The 19,693-nt window shown below is 42.9% G+C and overlaps 1 protein-coding gene across 1 annotated transcript; it reads left to right on the top strand.

Moving 5' to 3' along the window:
- The first annotated feature begins 120 nt into the window (after window positions 1-120).
- Window positions 121-18,221, top strand: ankrd24 (ankyrin repeat domain 24). The gene is made up of 21 exons (XM_061825165.1): window positions 121-290; window positions 2,156-2,286; window positions 4,209-4,297; window positions 4,398-4,462; window positions 4,558-4,615; window positions 5,364-5,434; window positions 5,514-5,620; window positions 7,574-7,745; window positions 8,265-8,348; window positions 8,957-9,049; window positions 9,141-9,260; window positions 9,364-9,493; window positions 10,295-10,467; window positions 10,744-10,907; window positions 11,907-12,652; window positions 13,204-13,520; window positions 13,745-13,978; window positions 14,063-14,239; window positions 15,235-15,396; window positions 15,472-15,537; window positions 17,422-18,221. The coding sequence occupies exons 1-21, from the start codon at window positions 255-257 to the stop codon at window positions 17,488-17,490; spliced, it is 3,264 nt and encodes a 1,087-aa protein (XP_061681149.1). The 5' UTR covers window positions 121-254; the 3' UTR covers window positions 17,491-18,221.
- Window positions 18,222-19,693: the final 1,472 nt, after the last annotated feature.

Raw genomic sequence — 19,693 nt, 5'->3', positions numbered from 1 at the left:
ATCCAATCAAATGCCAAACCTGTTTGCTTACGCTGCCATGATTGGTTTGTATGTTGATTTGGGCGGGGTTACGAGAGTTCGCCAACCGAGTGATACTTTGGCTGGAGAGGCTCGCAGTGAGAAAGTCACCTGTCCGTCCCCCATGGGGAGCTCAAGATTGATTTCTTCCTCTTTTTAAAAATACATTTATTCAGTAAATTCTGCTGCATGTCAATCACATTTTCTGAGCAGTCTTTCTGTGCAGATCGAGCAATATGAAGAGTCTGAAGGCAAAGTTTAAAAAGAATGAGGTACGTGCTTGTTGGTGTGAATGCAGACTGCCTTGTGTGTTTGTATTTGCTTCTATTTTGTAAAGTTCAGTATCGTAAATGGACATTTATCCTCCCTGGGGAGCGTGTTTGAATGTGAGGTGGGTGGGGGTGCATGACAGCAGGGCAGTTGCGAGAAAAGAGGCTCAATGGCCAGTGGAGCTCAGGTACCATTCAATTATTCATACATCCACTCACCAAATAAATTTCTAAAGGTGAACTCACGTGCATTTGTCATCATTCTTTAATACCCTGTGATACCGATTATGACGCCAGAGCCGTTGCTAACAGGAAAGCGGCAATCGGTGTCAAGCATTATTATTGTTATTATTATTATTATTATATTATTATTGTATTGCTCAGGAGGAGCTATGTTTAGCCTTGGCTGTAGTGAAAGTTACAGTAATTTCCAGATGTACATATACAAATGCACTGCTTTTTTTCTTAATCAAAACATCTGGGAGCCATTTATTTTTTAGGGTTATTCTTGTATGATGAGTTGTGTTGTGACCGGTTTCTGGTATGTTTACAGTTCAAACAAAGGACCTTTCCGACCTGTCAATCGCTCGTACAATAATAGCCAATCAGATAGCGGCATTGTCGTAACCCATGGCTTGACCCGCCCCTCTCGCCGCATTGTCCCGCAAGCAATGCTGGTTGTCAGTAGCGTGCGCTTGGAAAAGTTAATGTTACGAAGTAAATGGCCCTCAGATGCGCTTGGGGAACGTGCAATTCTGACGAAAGATATCCGGCTAGGTTACAAAGGGCCCCCTTGATTCATTTTCCAAAGCCTAAAACACAGTTGACGGAGTGTCAAGATTGGATTAAGGGTCACGGAAGAGGGCGTGCTTTACTATTTGCCCATTTGTATCACATCAGACTTTTAAGACAGAGCACTGGGTTCGATTGTGAGCCAAGTCAAATGAAAACACCCACTCACTTATAAAGACTACAACGATATTACTCGGGATCTTTCCAAGTACAAAGTACTCACCCTGCTTTACATGCGCAGTACGATTCCACTATTTTATTTATTCGTAGTATTTATTATGATTTAATTGACTTCAAACCTGTTCTGTTCAATCACCATTTTGAAAGCTTGTGGGACATGGCTAAGATCGCCATCGGAAAGGTCCATTACAAGCAAAGGGCATTAAAAATAGAGATGGTTTCAATGACTCACTTTCCCCCCTCACTATTCACAGGGCTCTTGGGATGCTGTATTCAATTATTTGCACTGACCAAAAAACATTGAATCTCAAATTTGACTACTGTAGGCTATATACTGTAATTTTTGGAGCAAGAGCTATCCTTCAAATCTGTACAGTACCTGCATATTGTGGTGTCCCCAAAACCTGAAAGTGAACACTTAATTGTCTCCCTTCCGTCCGAGTGACGGAGCAGAGCACAGCCAGCATGTTTCTCCTCTTTCTTGCTGAGTCCTGATAAGGAGTGAGAAGGGCACATTGCTACAGGATGGAACGGCCGAGGGGTGGAATGCTCAAAAGACTGGGACAAAAACAATCTTGGAGAAGCTATTCTAAAGAAGAGAGCTGAGATTTGAATTCTAATTAGTAGAGAGGTTAGGAAGCTCAGATGCGGAGCAGTCGGAGATCCTCTCATAGCTCACAGATCCTCCCTGGACCGTTTTTTTAGTTTAGTGTGTATGCTAGCTGCATCTATCCTGTCGCTAGCCAGATGAAGCCTTTTTGTCGTTGTCTCAGCCTGCTCCCACTCCCAGTATGTATCATTTCAAAGTCATGAAACTGAAGTGTTGTGTCATACCTTGTTTTTGTGGGTGATACTTTTTTTTCCTCTTTTTTTTATTTTGGCTTGGATCCCAACAGAGTCAAGACTGGAGCAAGAGTGATGAGAGGCTCCTCCAGGCTGTGGACCAGAACGAAGCAGACAAAGTGTCCGCCCTCATCCTTAAAAAGGGTCTCTGTCCCACCAAGTTGGACGCCGAGGGCAAGTCGGCGTAAGTGGGTCACCGTAGGCCTCCTGTCCGCCACTTTAATGGAGTTGAGCCAAAATGCTAAACAAATGTAATATAATATTTTAGGACTACAATGCTGTGTTGGACCCCATCCTTTTTATATAGCTCATATTTCCTCACTCAAAATAGATGTCTGCTGTAGTACCAAGATTAACCTGTGAAAGGCAGTATGGAACCGCAAGGCACCCACACTGCCAGGAAATACAAAGAAGAAAAAGTTGTAGTAGTACTGTAGTCACTGATTTAAACAAAAAGACTGGATAGTGAATACAAATCGAGTGGTATGTCAATTGGATGAAGCCACGGCCGCCATTTCGGTACTCCCAAAATGTGGGAGGACATGGTTTACAGGTTGGATTACGGCGGGGTTTTTCCTCAAAGTTTGGCATATCGAATTAAAACTGGTCGTGTGAGCTTGACATTTTTTTCAGTTCTGGTAACACGAAGGATTTTTACTTCAACTTGGTAAGCCAAAAAAAGGCTTAAGTGCAAAGGAAAAACATATAACACTGTGACTACCAAGAACCCTTGCATGTTACCTACAGAGCCCGATTTCCGTGACGTTAACTTTTCCCAAAATACGCTGTGAAGCCCGATCATCATAACATAGCAAAAAACTAAGCATTTTTTGTCATAACATTACATTTCAAAGTCAATCAGTTACATACATTTTTGGAAATAAAGACTTGCAAGGGGAAAATACATGCTAAACACATTGTTGATTTGTTGTCTCTGCGACGTCCTATTTCAGAGAGAAAATTTAAACTTGTTTCCTCGCATTTGAAAATCACGTTCAATTTGCTCTGTTTGTGTTCTTTGTTCTGTATTATGAAATTCATCAAAAATTTCACAGAAAATGTATTTTCTTGCTTATTCACTGATGAATGGAAAATATTGACATCACTTTTTCGCAAAAAACTGTCGGCCTATAAAGGTGAAGCAGAGAGTGAACAGTGAACAACAACAACCGTAAATATTTCTAACTTACCTGTGGAATGTTTTCTCACAGCCACGAAACTGGCGATTAACGTTTTTACAGCGGTGTTTTTGGGAGTATCAAGATGGCGGATGGCAACTTCAGTTTTGGGGGCCAATGAGCCATCCAGTCGTTTTTTTTTTTTTTAGATCAGTGACTGTAATGACATGAGCTTGAGAAGGAGAACGAATATAAGAAACTAGTAAGGCTGAAATGATGAATAATTCAACAAAAAAAGTAAAAGAGAAGTCATTATTTTAAAACTTTGCTTATTATTGTTTAATAATGCAAATTTAATTGTTATTTGTTTAAAGGATGGGATGATTGGTAGAATAATCAATAACAATAATAATATCATTCATCAAATATTATATCATATTACATTATATAGTATTTAGAAACTACCCCAAACTGTTAGCTTATCTGGTCACTACATTGTGATTTCAAACTCTTCTTAGCTTTTTTATCATGGTGAAAGCCTTGTGGGAGACCTTATTCAAGCACTGTTGCTTCTTTATTTGTAGCCAGAAAAAAATGTAAAGTTATGTGAGTTTCCTTTTTGATTATTGTTCTATTTGATGTCAACAATCATTGACTCTTGTGTCTCAACCTCAGTCAGGGTTGACTAGACACCTGCGTTTACCATCGTAAACATTGGACAGGTTTAACATTTCCAACTCTCGTTTTCCAAAAATTTGGATAGAAAAAAATTCTCTTACCACATCTGATACCAAAGGATAATTGCTCAGTACAATTTAGAGACAACTGACAATTGGACCTTTCCCGACTGGGCTCAAATTCAACCCAATTATTGGTATGTGTGGGCCACGCTTCAATGCATGGTGTGAAAACAATATCTACATTCAAATCAATTCCGAGTTAGAGAATAAATAAACGCATACAAATTATACATGTGTCCCTCCGGGAGCTTCCACCTGTGTGTGTCTCGGGGGTTTGTCGACTGCCTGGAGGTCATCATCGCCCACGGAGCGGACCTCAATGTCACAGATGGTGCCGGTGTGTTATTTTACAATTCAAAAAAACAAAACATATTTTACCCACCAAGGCCACCGCATTACATTTTATCACATGCTGTTTACCGATTTTTAATTGCTAGGCTTCGGCGCCCTTCACCTCGCAGCCCAAAATGGACAGTCAGACTGTTTAAAGAGAATTTTACAGGTAACTCCTTCCAGTGGACAGAATTCATTTTATCATTAATAAATAAAGAAGAGATCAACGCATCTTCTGTCCTATCATGTTTTTATGTGTAAAAGGAGAGATTAGAAGTAGATTGCACAGACTCCATTGGAAGGACGCCCCTCCACCATGCAGGTACAGTAACATTATCTTACAGTACACACCACCTGTAAAGTACGCTGCATATTTTGTGTATTTTAATCACATCAGACCAATCATTCCCAACCATTGTTCAATGCGAAATGATCCAATTTCAGTTAATTGGTGTGAATATTACTTTTTATCTATGGTTTACACTTTTGTCCTCAATCTTGTAACTGTTTTTACTCACTGATAGCAGCACTTTAACAACATACTTGTCCTCTTTTGGTATTATCTCTTGTCTTCAATTCCCCAAGTATCGTGTATTTTTATCATATCTCACATCACATTATTTTAAACTCCATCTTACTGTGTATTATCCCAATATACTTCATATTCTGGCACGACCAGAATATGTGTATATGCATCCGTGCTCTCTGGCATGATTTCTAAATAGATTTCTTTCCCAATATTTGGAACAGGTTGACTATATTTGTAAAATTAAATAATCTAGTGGATGCATAAGAGTTTTCCAATATGAAATATGTGAATCAATAAAGGTTGGGAATCGCTGTATTAGATGCAGATCTTGGAGTGATGCGGTGCAGTGGCTGCAAATAAGTATTTGAACACCTGCATTATATTAAATGAATTCTCTAACAGAGTTAATTCAGGGAGACTTTTTTTATACATACTGTAATTTGTGCAGGTGTACTTTATGATAATGCCACTCTTGGGAATAAAAATGATCATAATACCATTGAAAAGTACTATCAATGTGAATCACCAATTTTGTTTCCAGCTGTCAGTGGCTGCTTATCCTGCACTGAGATCCTATGGGACTTTAAAGCTGATCTTGATGTCCAGGACGGGGTAGGTTCGATGGTGACTGGGTGTTATCGTAGTTGCATTATTGCTCCAACAATGTATGGATTTGTACGTCCCTGTTCAGGATGGAGCCACCGCTCTCATTCTGGCCGCTCAGATGAGTCGAGCGGAGCTGTGTATCTTTCTGCTGGGTCGAGGTGCCAACGTAAACATTCAGGACAACCAGGGGAGGTATATACAACTCTGAGGAGATTGGCTTGAAGTCGCGTGTCTCTGTCAATGTGGCTGGAGCAGCTGCTGAATTTCTGACAGATGGAGTCGGGCGAGAGCAGCACCGGGGTTGCGCTGGTCAGAACACAAGGACTCATGAAGGGAGTCTGTGGCATTTGGATACGATTTCAAGGGTGGTAGTTCAAGGCCTCTAGCAGGCATCAACAACTTGCAGTTTGTTTGAAGTAGCAAGCGTGTTGATTCAGTCTCAACGAGTTCCCTGGCATAGCTCTGCTCAATATAACACCGGTATCAAAAACAGTGGTTACAAATATTCAGCAAGTTTGATCAGGCCTGATACACCTCATTGCAGTTTATATAAAATAGAATGAGGTCACTCATTTGAAGAGGACATTTCCTCCTCCGACCGCGCTCTTTTTTGAATTTTTTTTTTTTTTGGTGCTCTGCACACAACGTACCATAAAATGAAAAGCTTAGGTGGTTCAGCTGGCGTTTGGATGTAACACGAGACTGCACAAATGATCCGAAGAGCACTTTCGATTGCACACGCTCACCACCTGCGACCATTCTAAAGCTTAGCCATGTGTTTACGTTATTTTACAATCCCTATTGCGGCCTGTTTATACATACAGTGAAGAAAATAAGTATTTGAACACCCTGCTATATTGCAAGTTCTCCCACTTAGAAATCATAGAGGGGTTTGAAATTGACCGAAACCCAATAGAAAATCTTTGGAGGGAGCTGAAACTCTGTGTTTCTCAGCGACAGCCCAGAAACTTGTCTGAGCTAGAGAAGATCTTTGTGGAGGAGTGGGCCAAAATACCTCCTGCGGTGTGTGCAAACCTGGAGAACAACTACAGGCAACGCTTGACCTCTGTAATTGCAAACAAAGGCTACAGTACCAAATATTAACATTGGTTTTCTCAGGTGTTCAAATACTTATTTGCAGTTGTATCACACAAATAAATCGTTAAAAAAAATCATACATTGTGATTTCTGGATTTTTCTTTTTACATTATCTCTCTCGCAGTGGACATGCACCTACGATGAAAATTTCAGACCCCCCCCCCTCATGATTTCTAAGTGGGAGAACTTGCAATATAGCAGGGTGTTCAAATACTTATTTTCTTCACTGTATGATTTCATTTTGTAGGTTGGGGTGGAGCAGAGAGCGCGTGCTCACATTTGTTTTGGTACCAAATGTGGATTGGTGAATTAAACAGACAAAACTAATATGAAAGATTTATTGAGTGGCAGAATGGAAACCCAAACTCGGGTCGCTGGTCAGCTGGAGCTGAGTCAGAACGAGATGTGGTGTCTAGACCAGGGGACACCAACCTTTTTGAGGTTGAAGGCTATTTTGTGAGTACCAATCATATGAAGAGTTACATGACCTGTTTGGGGGAAACTTCACAGTCAAGAGTTCATTATCCATAAAATCCATCCATCCATTTTCTTAGCCACCCTGAACTGGTTCCCGGCCAATCGCAGGGCACATGGAGACAAACAGCCACACTCACAATCACACCTCGGGGCAATTTTAGAGTGTCCAATTAATGTTGCATGTTTTTTGGGATATGGGAGGAAACCGCAGTGCCCGGAGGAAACCCACGCAGTCACTGGGAGAAAATGCTAACTCCAAACAGGTTGGGCTGGGATCGAACTGTGAAGCCATCGCTTTATCAGCTGATCCACCATGCTGCCTCTTCTCCAACATTATTGTAAATATGTAAATAATGTCAGCAAGTCAGATTCAAAATTGAAAGTACAAATAATGATAACGATTACCATTTGTGACCTGTGCTATTAAAGGAACATGCCTTCCGGGCTCCTTAAGTGGTCCTCTCGAGCAACCATGCGCCCGCGGGCACCGCGTTGGTGACTCGTCCTCGAGACTCTTCACCACCCAATTACGGTGTTCCGTTGCTCAATTACCGCGTCGTCTTCGATCAGGACTGCCCTGATGCTGGCCTGCGAGAGCGACTGCGCCGAGACAGTGGCCGCTCTCCTGAGGGGTGGGGCCAACGGACAGCTGATCGACGGCCTCGGAAACAAGGCGGACAACTACAGCCCCGATAACCATCACATTGTATACATGTTGCAAAATGGAGCACCCCCTGGTACGGTATTAGTCTTAAAGTAATTTCATTGTAAGAGTATATTTGAACTGTGTTTTCAGCTCATTTGACACTGAAAATCAAGTACGTTTAGCTTGTGTGAGTCCTTGATTGCATAAAATAAATAGCATAAAAATAAATGGGCTACGGCCTGCTCCATGTTCCATGGAAACGAAAACTAATACTGACATGCAAGTGAATGACAAATGCTTGACTAGAATAAAAAATGAATAAGTGTACAAACATATTTGTGTGTACCTGTGCCCATATTTCTATGTGTCTCAATGTAAGGAAATGTTTTCTCTCCATCTGCATACGTAGTGTCTGAAGGCACAGGCGAGGAGGTAATGTGGCATTACTACCACAACTTGGTCCTTCCTGGTCCATTATCTTTATTGTACTTGTTTGCTTTCCAGTATGACGTTATTGTGTGTTGTGGGTCTGATATTTTGTAATGTAAGACCACTTATCCTTATCCTTTCGCTAATTTTAATCTGACTGCCTCCCTCCCATTTTGACTAATCCAGACCCTCCGGAGCAACTCACGGACCTCACTGGTGCAAGGCGGTAGTACCCCCCGCAAAAGGAAAGCTCCCCCGCCACCTCTCCAGGTACGCTTAACAATATTTCCCATATCTCACAGAATACCACTCAAAGAAATTGTACAAAAACAACTCTACGGTGATTTCCACACTGTTCACGGGGTTACCGATAAGTCATTTTGAGTAATGGGCACCGTGGCGAAAAGGATTGAAAATTGCCAAAATGATGCCAAAATATGGTCGTAAATAAAGCATTACTTTTCTATTAAAATAGAGCAATGGCCTGTCTCAATGAAGCTCCTCCCCTCACTTCAACATAACTCCTCCTTGGACCCAAGTCGCCACAAAATTGCTCCAAAACAAAACTTTTATCTTAGCCACGACTTTGGCCTTAGCACAAAAAACACAAATAGATTATCTATCTATCTATCTATCTATCTATCTATCTATCTATCTATCTATCTATCTATCTATCTATCTATCTATCTATCTATCTATCTATCTATCTATCTATCTATCTATCTATCTATCTATCTATCTATCTATCTATCTATCTATCTATCTATCTATCTATCTATCTATCTATCTATCTATCTAAGATGATTCAACGGAGTTTACAATCTGCTTCCTTATCCATCATTTGCTTCTGTTTCATGTAATCCATCCTAATCAACTAGGGTTTGCCACCCACACCTCATCCGCGGAGCCCCGCTTCTCCCGCTCAGTCACCTGAACCTCCTCAACCTCCAGAATCACATCGGTCAGCCCAGGTTACTGCTGGTTTATTGTTTTGAAGCCATTCATATTTTCATTGACAGTCCCCTGAAGAATTAACATTAAATCGTGTATTTTGGGTGTAAGGTGGAAGACGAGGAGGTGTTTGAGGAAATTCGGCGGCTACGCCTTGAACGAGGGCGTCTCCTCCAGAAGATAAAAGTCTTGGAGCAGCAGCAACAGAGTGCTATTTCTGCCTTGGAGGAGGTACTGCCATACTGGTATACCTGTATGCTTCTTCAAAAGTGCAAATTAGCAACAGACTCTGACACCACATGCGCGTTTGGCTTGTACACGCACACCCCACTAGCTGTCCCAACTAAAGCTGCGTCTAAAGGAGGCAGAAGCTGAGAGGGACAGGTTGGTCGATGAACTGAAGGGAGCCCAAGGCGCTGGGGCGAGTGACTCTGAGGATATGGAGGAGATGTTTAACTTTCCAGGTACGATTTTTATTTGTAATTCCTAAGCATCTACGAATCTGCATGGGCATTCAAAATGTGGCAAAACCCCTAAAAAGTTATCTAGTATTAAATATATGCTTAATTTGGAGGACTCTCATTCAATAATGCTGTAAGATCCTACAAGATTGCACCAAAACACTGGTTAATAGCAAAGTCGCAATTGATGTGAAGGAAGTGTGTTAGAATGTTTTGTCAGGGAGAAGCTAAGTTTAGCCTGGGTTGTTAGTGGAGAGAGCGGCACGGTGGTCTCGGCTGGTAAAGCGTTGGCCTCACAGTTCTGAGGACCCGGGTTCAGTCCCGGCCCCGCCTGTGTGGACTTTGCATGTTCTCCCCGTGCCTGTGTGGGTTTTCTCAAGGCACTCCGATTTCCTCCCACATCCCAAAAACATGCAACATTAATTGGACACTCTAAATTGCCCCCAGGTGTGATTGTGAGTGCGGCTGTTTGTTTCCATGTGCCCTGCGATTGGCTGGCAACCACTTCAGGGTGTACCCCGCCTCTTGCCCGTTGACAGCTGGGATAGGCTCCAGCACTCCCCCTGACCCTCCTGAGGATAAGCGGTGAAGAAAATGGATGGACGGATGTTGTAAGATGTATTTGAAGTTATAAGTTGCAATGTTTAGGGATCAAAATATGTTCCATTTTAAACTATTAATATCAGTAATAAGGGGACGCCAATTGGTTTTTCACAATAGCGGAGAGGCACTGTTGGTGTCACCTCCATATAATGTGCTTGTTATGGTCATTACATACTTCATTTCCATGACCATGCACTTCAGAGATGTTGCTCTCCAAGCGTTCGAGAGCGTCACCCGCTCGCAACGAGTCCTCCTCTGACACACGATCCACCAACCTGCCTGTCGACGACACAGACCAGGGAACTGTGGAAGAGTTACACCAAAAAATAGAGGAACTCACATCGCAGAACACAGAGCTTGTTCTCAAAGTGCAGGTACAAACACACAGAAACTTTCAGAAAAAATACACACACACAATAGTAGAACAGGTAGACTCTCACATGAAGATGTCTTTCATGTCTTGATTAACTTTATGATCTCATCCTTGTTCAATATGCCTTAAAGTCAGGTTATGTGCATCTTGACCTTATGTCTTCATAAACATGGCTGCCGCAGCTTCTCTTTTACCATATGTGTGTATTTTTCTTACCTTATGAAGAGTAATCATGTCATGTTGCATTCTAAGCTACGATGCCTTTGTCACTTTTCAGATGCTGGAGATGTTTGAGAAGGACGACACTGACATGCAAAGCCCCGGCGTGGGCTTTGTCCCCATAGAACAGTACGAAACCGTTAGGAAGGAGTTTGAAGCCCTGCAGGAGCGATTCTCTCGGGCTCAAATGTCCAGTGGAGCGTCCGGTGAGGCGGAGGAACGGTAAGATCTGTCAAGCATCGAACGACAGTAATCCACTAAATAGTTGCGGTTCGCAACAGTCCTTGGCTGTATCGATGCCAGAAGCTGAAACTCACAAAAACAACTGTTTACAAATTCGCCAGGATGCAAACAACACAAATATACTGCATGTCATTACCGTAATTTAAAGCCTATAAAATGCGACGTTTTTCACACGCTTTCAACCCTGCGGCTTAAGCGGTGATGCGGATAATTTCTGCATTTTTTTGTAATGGCCGCAAGGGGGCACTCGAGCGGAAAAGGTAAGAGTGATACCAGCGGAATATGTGTGCCAAGGAAGTGACTTTTACCCGTAGTTTTTTTTTTTTAAAACCGGCTCTGTTAGCGCTGCGCTAGCGTTAGCACTGTGCTAGTGTGTTGCTGCTGTGTTACTGCCGTGTCTCTGTGATTTTTACCGGTATGTTTTTTTTTTTTTTAAACTGGCCATGTTAGTGCCGTGCTAGTGTGTTGCTGCTGTGTTACTGCCATGTCTCAGTGATTTTTACCGGTATGTTTTTTTTTTTTTTTAAACCGGCCCTGTTAGCACAGTGCTACCGTGTTGCTACTCTGCAGCTGCCGCGGCTGTTTTTTTATTTTTAACCGGTATGTTTTTTTCTTTGAACCAAACCTGTTCGTGCTACCGTGTTGTTGCTATGTCAAGATAACCTAAGGTATTAAAGCTTTCTGTGTACCTTGTTTCTATGTAAATATCTCGTGTTTCAATCTGGGTTTCATTGTGAGCGCCTACGGCTTTTACACAGGTGCATCTTATGTAGATAGCAAATGGTATTTCCTTTAAAAATGTACTGGGTGAGCTTTATAATCCGGCACGCTCTGTAGGCCGGAAATTACGATACATGCTGACCGGTGGCAAATGTGAGCATCACTTGTATAAGTATGTCACTGGTATAAATATAGTAGATTCGATACATTAGAAGCAAAGCTGGCTCTGTTTGATTTGGTCTTTGTATTGTTCCACAGTGGTGACCAAACATCAATGGCTGAATGTTCCGAGAGTCCAGAGGCCCTGAAGGAGAAGCTGCATGCCCTGCAGAGCCAGTTGGCCTCCTCCCTGTCCGAGCTGGAGCAGCTAAAGGAGAAAATGCGTTTTGGGGTGTTCTCCATGGAGTGTGGCGAAGGAGATGCAGCAGGTGCTAGTGAGATTCCAGCCGCGGAGGCCCAGCAGCTGAGGGCAAGGGTGGACGAGTTAAAGGAGGAGCTTGCTCAGGGACATGCCAAATCGGTTGCTCGAAGCTCTGAGGACGCTGACAGAATCAAACAGCTGACAGAGAGAGTTGAGCAGCTCCAAGCTGCTCTAGTCCGGAAAAGCTCTGCGGACAACGGCGGCTGGACAAACTCAGCTGCGGGAGACCGAACGGAATCCGTGAAACTTGAAGATAAAGTGGCTGAGCTGGAGGCAGCTGTGGCAGAGGGAGGGAGTTTGTCAGGAGGCGCCGGACCAAACGGGGAACAGATTCGTCGCCTTCAGGAACGTGTGGAGGAGCTGGAAGGTGAGCTGAAGAAGTGCGTTCCCCGTTCCCACCTGGAGGAGTTGCAGGTCACCCTGGGCCTCCAGTGTGAACAGCTGGCGAGAGAGAGAGCGGAGGTGGCGAGGAGGCTGAACGATGCCCTCCTCCAGTTGGAGAGCGTCAGGCCTCCTGCAAACGGCGAGGATGACGATGAAGAGGAAGAGCACTCGGAGAGCTCAGAGCTCTCCGTTACATCAGGTTTGGCGTCACCTTATCTGAATACAGCGGAAACTAAAGCTGGCCTGGGTTTAATCAATAAATCCGATTGTATTTGTCAGAAAATAAAAATATGTCCATAGTTGATGGTATCAAGCAACAAAATGGCTGTGAATAGAAAGAAAGGAGGTAGTTTACAAAAGCAGTCGGCGTTGCCAACTCACAAATCAGTTGCTATATTTAGTGACTTACACAACATATCGAGCATCTGTTTTCTCAGGAAGTGACTCGTGAGTTTAATTCTTGCTAAGAATTCCTGTTGCCCATTTATATGTTGCAAACAGTGATTTATCATGTTGGGAGTTTTGGACCTGAGGTATGTGCTAAATCCTGGACAACACAAAAGAAAAAGTTAAACTTGTTTTAAAATTTGTCATTCATGTTTTCTGTCTGCAAAGGGAGACGGGTTCGATTCAAATTCTAAATAGAATCTTTGTCAAAAATGTAAACTATTTTATTTTGAGGCCATATTCCCCAGCCCCTGTGGAAACTGAATTTATGATATGCACGTTTCTGCGTATCTCTCCAATCAGAGCCCTCAAGACGTACGCTGGCGGCCGTCCGCCAGGAGCTGGAGGCGGCTCGACAGGAAGCCGCCCAGGCTCTCGATTGCTTATGCGCTGAGCGAGAGAGTCGCGCCCACGATGCCCTGAGCCTGAAGGACGTCGTGCCCCTGTCGAAGCACAAAGAAGCGCTGTCCGCTGTGTCGGAGCAGCTGGCGCAAACCCTGCAAGACCTCCGGGAGGAAAAGACCCTGCGGACGGAGGCTGAAGAGCAGGCGGCCAGATTTGAGGCCGAACTCGAGGCCGCGCGTGAGGCCGTGCCGAAGGAGGAGCACGAGAAAGTCAAGGTTGGTGGCCAAGTCTGCTGAGATTAGTCGGCCCCAGCTCACCCGTGATCCTAATCAAAACAACCGTTACAGAAAATGGATGGATAAAAGAATATTTATAATAAGTAAATGTCGATACATAATTAATATTCAGGTTCCTAACTATCCAATCAAAATGGATGAACTCGAGTCCAGTCCCAGTGGCTTTTAATATTCACCCAAGTCTTTGTTCTCTGGCCTGTTAGGCGGAACTGGAGCGCTCTCTGCAGGCCAGCGAGAGCAGTGCAGCGGCAGCTCAGGAGGCCTTGAGTGACAAAGAGACACAACTGAGGGAACTCAAGTCCCAAAAAGCCGCCCAGCAGGGTCTTATCTCCAAGGAGGACCACGAGGCCCTGCGGCTGTCCATGCAGGCCGAGATCAACGCCATGGCGGCCCGGCTTAACGACCTCACGCGCAAACATGAGAAGACCTGCACTGAGGTGCGCGTGCTATTTTGCCAAAATAATTTTGATTTATGGAAAATGAGTAATTGCGACGTGCTGGGGGTCGAGTACTTGGTTCAGGTGTTCCAGGTCCAAAGGGAGGCCCTCTTTAACAAGAGCGAGCGGCAGGTTGCGGAGACACAACTGGTCGCCGTGCAGCAACAGCTGCAAGAACTGCAAGCCAAGTCCGGGCACATCCAGGAACTCCACACTAAAATTCAAGAATCTCAAGGCCTGGTCAAGGAGAAGGACCGCAAGGTGAGGTATTAAGTAATCATATTCGTTGCGCAAATATTGTGATAATTTGGCATGTGTTTAGGTGTGTGTGTGTGTGGGGGTGCTCTATTTACATAAACCTGAAACAGCACAAGGTAACTCAAAAATACTTATATATATATATATGTATATATAAAAAATAATACCAGGATGTGGGCATGGTGAGGCTGTGCGCATGAGCAGAGCTGTTTTAAAAAGATGAACAGTTAACACTTAAACGGGAACCTAAAAAAAAATAATGAACTCTAAGTGTGATTACACAAAAAATATATTAGTAATAATAAATGGCATTTAGGTGGAATGGTGGACGACTCGTTCATCTCTGCCTCACAGTTCCAAGGACCAGGGTTCAAATCCAACCCCCATTTGTGTGGAGTTTGCATGTTCTCCCCGTGCCCGGGAGGTTTTTTTCTAGGCACGCCGGTTTCCTCCCACATTCTAGGTTAAGTGAAGATTTTAAATTGCCCGTAGGTGTGAATGTGAGTCCCAATGGTTGTTTATTTATGTGTGTGTACCCCGCCTCCTGCCTGAAGATATCTGCGATAGGCTGCATTGGCCCTTGTGAGGATGAGCTGCTCAGAAAATTGATGGATGGATAGAAGACAGCATTTACTGTATATAGCCTAGGACATCCATCTATATTCCAAGCCGATTATCCTCACATTTTATCAGCAGCATCTTTAAGATGCACTGCTTCAAGCTTGCGGGGGAATTTTTTTTTTTTTTTCGTTGTAAGCTTAAGAGTAATACCAATGTTTTCTTATGTTATGTATTTCAAATTCACCCACGTTGATACGACCACTGTAGGGGTGGGGCTTCTCCAAACAGTTCCTACAAAGTTGGAAACCTATAACTACCCAAAATGTCTTGGGAAGATGAATAATTAGGTTTCAGTGAGCGATTAAGGGTACTAGCCCAATCTCCAGTTTGATTAATCACAAATATTGGAAAGTGGAACAAATGATGCATTTTTGCAGATTACCGAGCTTTCAAAGGAGGTGTTCCGGCTAAAGGAGGCGCTCGGATCTTTGTCGCCGCCTCTCGGCGTCACGTCCTCCGGCTCACACGCCCATCACGGGAACCCAGGACAGCAAATGGCGCTACAGAACAGGATTGCCATCCTCGTCCAGCAGCTACAGGTAAAGACATAATGTAAATTCATTTGAAAGATATACATTTGAGGACATTATCATGATTAATTTTACTTCTCACAGGATTGGGAAAGAAAACACAAGCAGGTGGTGGCCGTGTATCGTTCTCATTTACTGGCAGCCGTGCAGGTCGGTGGCAATCAACACAGAATCGTACAAGCATTATTATTATGATTCATATTATCATTATAATACATTACTGGTGCACTCACTTTACTACTCTCGCCACACTCCACCGTTTACATATCTGTTGTTGACCAATACTGGCCACTAATGTGCCTGAGGAGCAGCGGCGCCATTTGAGCAATCCAATGAGTAGTATCTGCAACATTTGCACAATTGACATCGCTCCAAATTATTTTTACAAGTGGTCACTTTCAACTGCATATATCTGTTGAAGTCTCTGCATCCTTTGCAGAGTGGTCATTGCATTGCTGTATTAATCATTCAAACTGCTCTAATATCGTTGTGTGTCAAATATATTCTCCGTCAATTGACTGCATTACTAGAACAGCTCAAATTACTGTAGACAGATTCCTGGTGTGTTTTTGACATACCCTTATTTCCGGCCTACAAACTGCGACTTTTGTCACACGCTTTCAACCCTGCGGATTATGCAGTAATGGTACACAGAAAGAGTTTAACGCAGGGGTCACCAATGCGGTGCCCGTGGGCGATTGGTCGCCCGCGAGGACCATATAAGGCGCCCGTGAGGTATGTTCTAAAAATACCATAGGCCACAAATTTTTACTATTATTTGTGCTTTAAATTCTGAATCTGACTTGCTTACGTGAATTAAAATTTTAAAATACCTGTAATGTCATTTACTACAATAAATTAAAACAAAAATATTTTATGTACGTGTAATGAACCGAGTCTGAAATTTGCCGCAAACAGGTCACGTAGCCCTTCATACGATCGGTGCTCACGAAGTAGCCCTCAGCCTCATAAAGGTTGCTGAGGCCCGGTTTAACGCTAGGCCGCGTTAACGCTAGCCCTGCGCGCTCGCGTTGAACTTTGTGTACCGAGGCTTATAACCAGGTGCGCTCTGTGGGACAGAATTACGGTACGTGGCAAAATGATTGATTCTAATGTCACACACACACAGGTCCACAACAAAACAGGGTTATAATTACTGTATTCCCTTGACCATGATGCCTTTTAAATTGGAAAAGGAAGTAATAGAGCTCGTTAAAAACAAGAAAAATAATAATTCTAGGATAATGTCATACAAATACGAGATTAAAGTGGTCATCTTGCCATTGCAACAGCAGAACATTAAGAAAGCAAAAATAATTCCACATCAATAGAAAGTCATGATATCACAAGATTGAATATCAGAGATATATTAGGACAACTTATTTCTAGTAGAAATGTTACAGTATGTAAAAATTTGTTCTATTACATAATATGTAATTTTAGAATACATTTTATGACAAAAAAATGCTCATTTTACTTGTGTTTTATTTATCATCCCTGTGAGTTTTAACATCATGTGCCAATAAATGATTCGGATCCTTCTAGATTAGGGGTCTCAATCAATTTAATTTGGGGCTGCTGGAGGCGGAGTCTGTCTGAGGCTGGGGCGCAGTGGAATTTAAATTAGAAATTAAAAACAACCCTATCTTCTCAAACATCTTTTTTTTTTTTTTTAACACAAAACAAGATGAAGGACGCTGGTGATTACGTGTGTTTAAAAAAAAAATTCCTTGGCAACGCTGCTGTAACTTTCTCATTGAAAATTGTTTCTCTGCTTGCATCAAGTCCAGTCGATGATACACGCCCAATAGCCATCTACCCCACCGTGATTGGTCAGCTCCACACACAAGTGCCATCCATATAAAACTCATATTAAAGTGGGGGCCGCAAAATATCATCTCCTGGGCCATTTGTGGCCCGTGGGCCACAAGTTTGAGACCACTGTTCCAGCGAAATAAATCCATCATCGTGCAAAATAGATGGGAATAAAGTCATAATATTATGAGAATAGTTGTAATAGTGTGTCCCTACCAGGGTCGTATGGATGAAGAGGTGCAACGTCTTCTCCTGCAGATCCTCAGGATGAGCCAGCAGGGTCAGTGACATCCACGTCATGCATCGCTCGAACTCATCACATCGAGCAACCACAAGTGTACGACTGTGCTGCACAGAGACAGTGAGCTAACGTTGTCGCACACCATGTAAACACACCCCTGATGGGCTGTAAGTGGCACAGGGGGATGACATTGGCCAAGCCAGGACATCATTAGAGTTTTTTTTTTTTCCATCTTTTCATTTTTGACAACTGCATGACATTTTGTGTGCCACAGCGTGGCCAAAAATGAACCAATTTTTGCAAGGGCATATAAAGTAGCGCATTTTGATATGAAGCGGTTATTTTGGGCAAATTGATGGGCTCGTACTTTTAACAGTGTGATGCTAAATTGTCAAGGTTTTTTTTTTTTTTTTCCCCCAGAAAGATAATCAAGCGTGCTGTGGGAAGTGATCCAATTTCACTTAATAGGTCTGTGTATCTTTCTAACGATCACTTAAGATTCAACCTGAATGTACCGTAGGCGGGAAGACGGCTTTAATTACCTATGATATATTTGCAGAACTAAGGGGGCAATATTTCACATACAATCCCTGTTTACCTTTTTTTTTTAAAAAAGCAATGAAGTTCCTACAAATCACAATAATACTGTTATCTTCATCCCCGCATCGATGCCGTAAAACTGTACAATGAAGTTTGAAAATACATCAAGTCTTGTGCGCTTTTCATAAAAAAAAAAAAATCCAAGTGTGATTATTTTTTTAGAAGAGTTGTGTGCATCGCCTCGCATTTGTTTTTATAATGTTTTCCTTGTTTTGATTCATAATAAATGCATATGTTATTAAATACATTGCCTCTTCACTGTAGCATTAGCGCATCTCTTGGCTGCGGCATGTGTGTTGAAGGTTTCAATTCAATGTCCAATGAGAACTAGAAACCTGAGGCGATTTTTGACAATCATATGAGAACCGAGGTTTTCTTGTTGAATGATTTTTTTTTCCCCACCATGGCGATAACAGCCACAAAACCAGTACTGGTTTTGACAAGTAAATATTAAATATATTAACTGTTCACCCATCCGTGGTCCTATGCAGTTAGTGAAGGAAACCATGTTCCTAATTTAATTTTTTGTTTTCTGTCCATTTCTCTGCACCACGTTGTGTTTCGGTTGTTCCTTTCTTAATTTCACCTGCTATCTCTTCCCTACTTCCTGTTTGTTGAAGTTCCTGTGCACCCCCCCCAAAAAGCTAAACCTTTGTGTCGCAGTACTCACAAGACAACTCATCTTGCTGCGGTTTTGCTACGGCCTGAATGAGGCAGGGCACACGCGTGCAAATTTTATACATTCATCCGTTGACCCAAACTGATATCTTTGGACAGGTATGAATACAGTATGTTCAGGAGCACCCCCACTGATTTTTAACATCACACACCTGTTACATATGCACACTTTCTGCTTTTATCGTGACTAGTGTATTTGGGATGACAAACAAAAAAAGCCAAGTCTTATTCCCCAAACAAATGTCTGCTGCAGAGCCAACACTGACCTGTGAGAGGCAGCACGGTCCAGCAGAAGATCCATCCATCCATTTTCCAAGCCGCTTATCCTCACGAGGGTCGTGGCCCGTGGGAGTGCTGGAGCTTATCGCAGCTGTCAACGAACAGGTGGCAGGGTACACCCTGAACTGGTTTCCAGCCAATTGCAGGGCACTTAGAGACAAAGAATCAGTCACACTCAGAATCACACCTAGGGGCAATTTAGAGTGTCCAATTAATGTTGCATTTTTTTGGGATGTGGGAGGAAACCGGAGTGCCCGGAGAAAAGCCACGCAGGCATGGGGAGAACATGCAAACTCCACACAGGCGGGGCTGGAATCCAACCCTGGACCTCAGATCTGTGAGGCCAACGCTTTCCAGCTGAGCCCACCGTCCCACCCACAGAAGATCCAGTGTGCTGAAATTTTACAGTAGAATAGAGTTCATAGCGAATAGTGAAAATTTCGAGACAAACCTCCAAAAATCTTGGGAAACCGGGAATAAACTGCTATTAACATTTTTTTACAGGATTGCCTCCCCCGCCTCCAAAAAAAAAAAAAAAAAATCCAGAAAAAAGGTGAATCTTCTGGTGCTGCAAGTATGCAGGGGGTCCACTGCACACACCACTATTGTCAGTGGTTGAGGACCAAGCTATTCACTATTAATAGTTTAAACTGTAAATACACCACATACTATGGACCACCTCAAAATTGTAAT

This window comes from Syngnathoides biaculeatus, chromosome 7, assembly GCF_019802595.1.
Source record: "Syngnathoides biaculeatus isolate LvHL_M chromosome 7, ASM1980259v1, whole genome shotgun sequence".
Classification (NCBI taxonomy): Eukaryota; Metazoa; Chordata; class Actinopteri; order Syngnathiformes; family Syngnathidae; genus Syngnathoides; species Syngnathoides biaculeatus.
The sequence above is the reverse complement of the archived record's forward strand: the minus strand, read 5'-3'. Positions and strand labels throughout refer to the sequence as shown.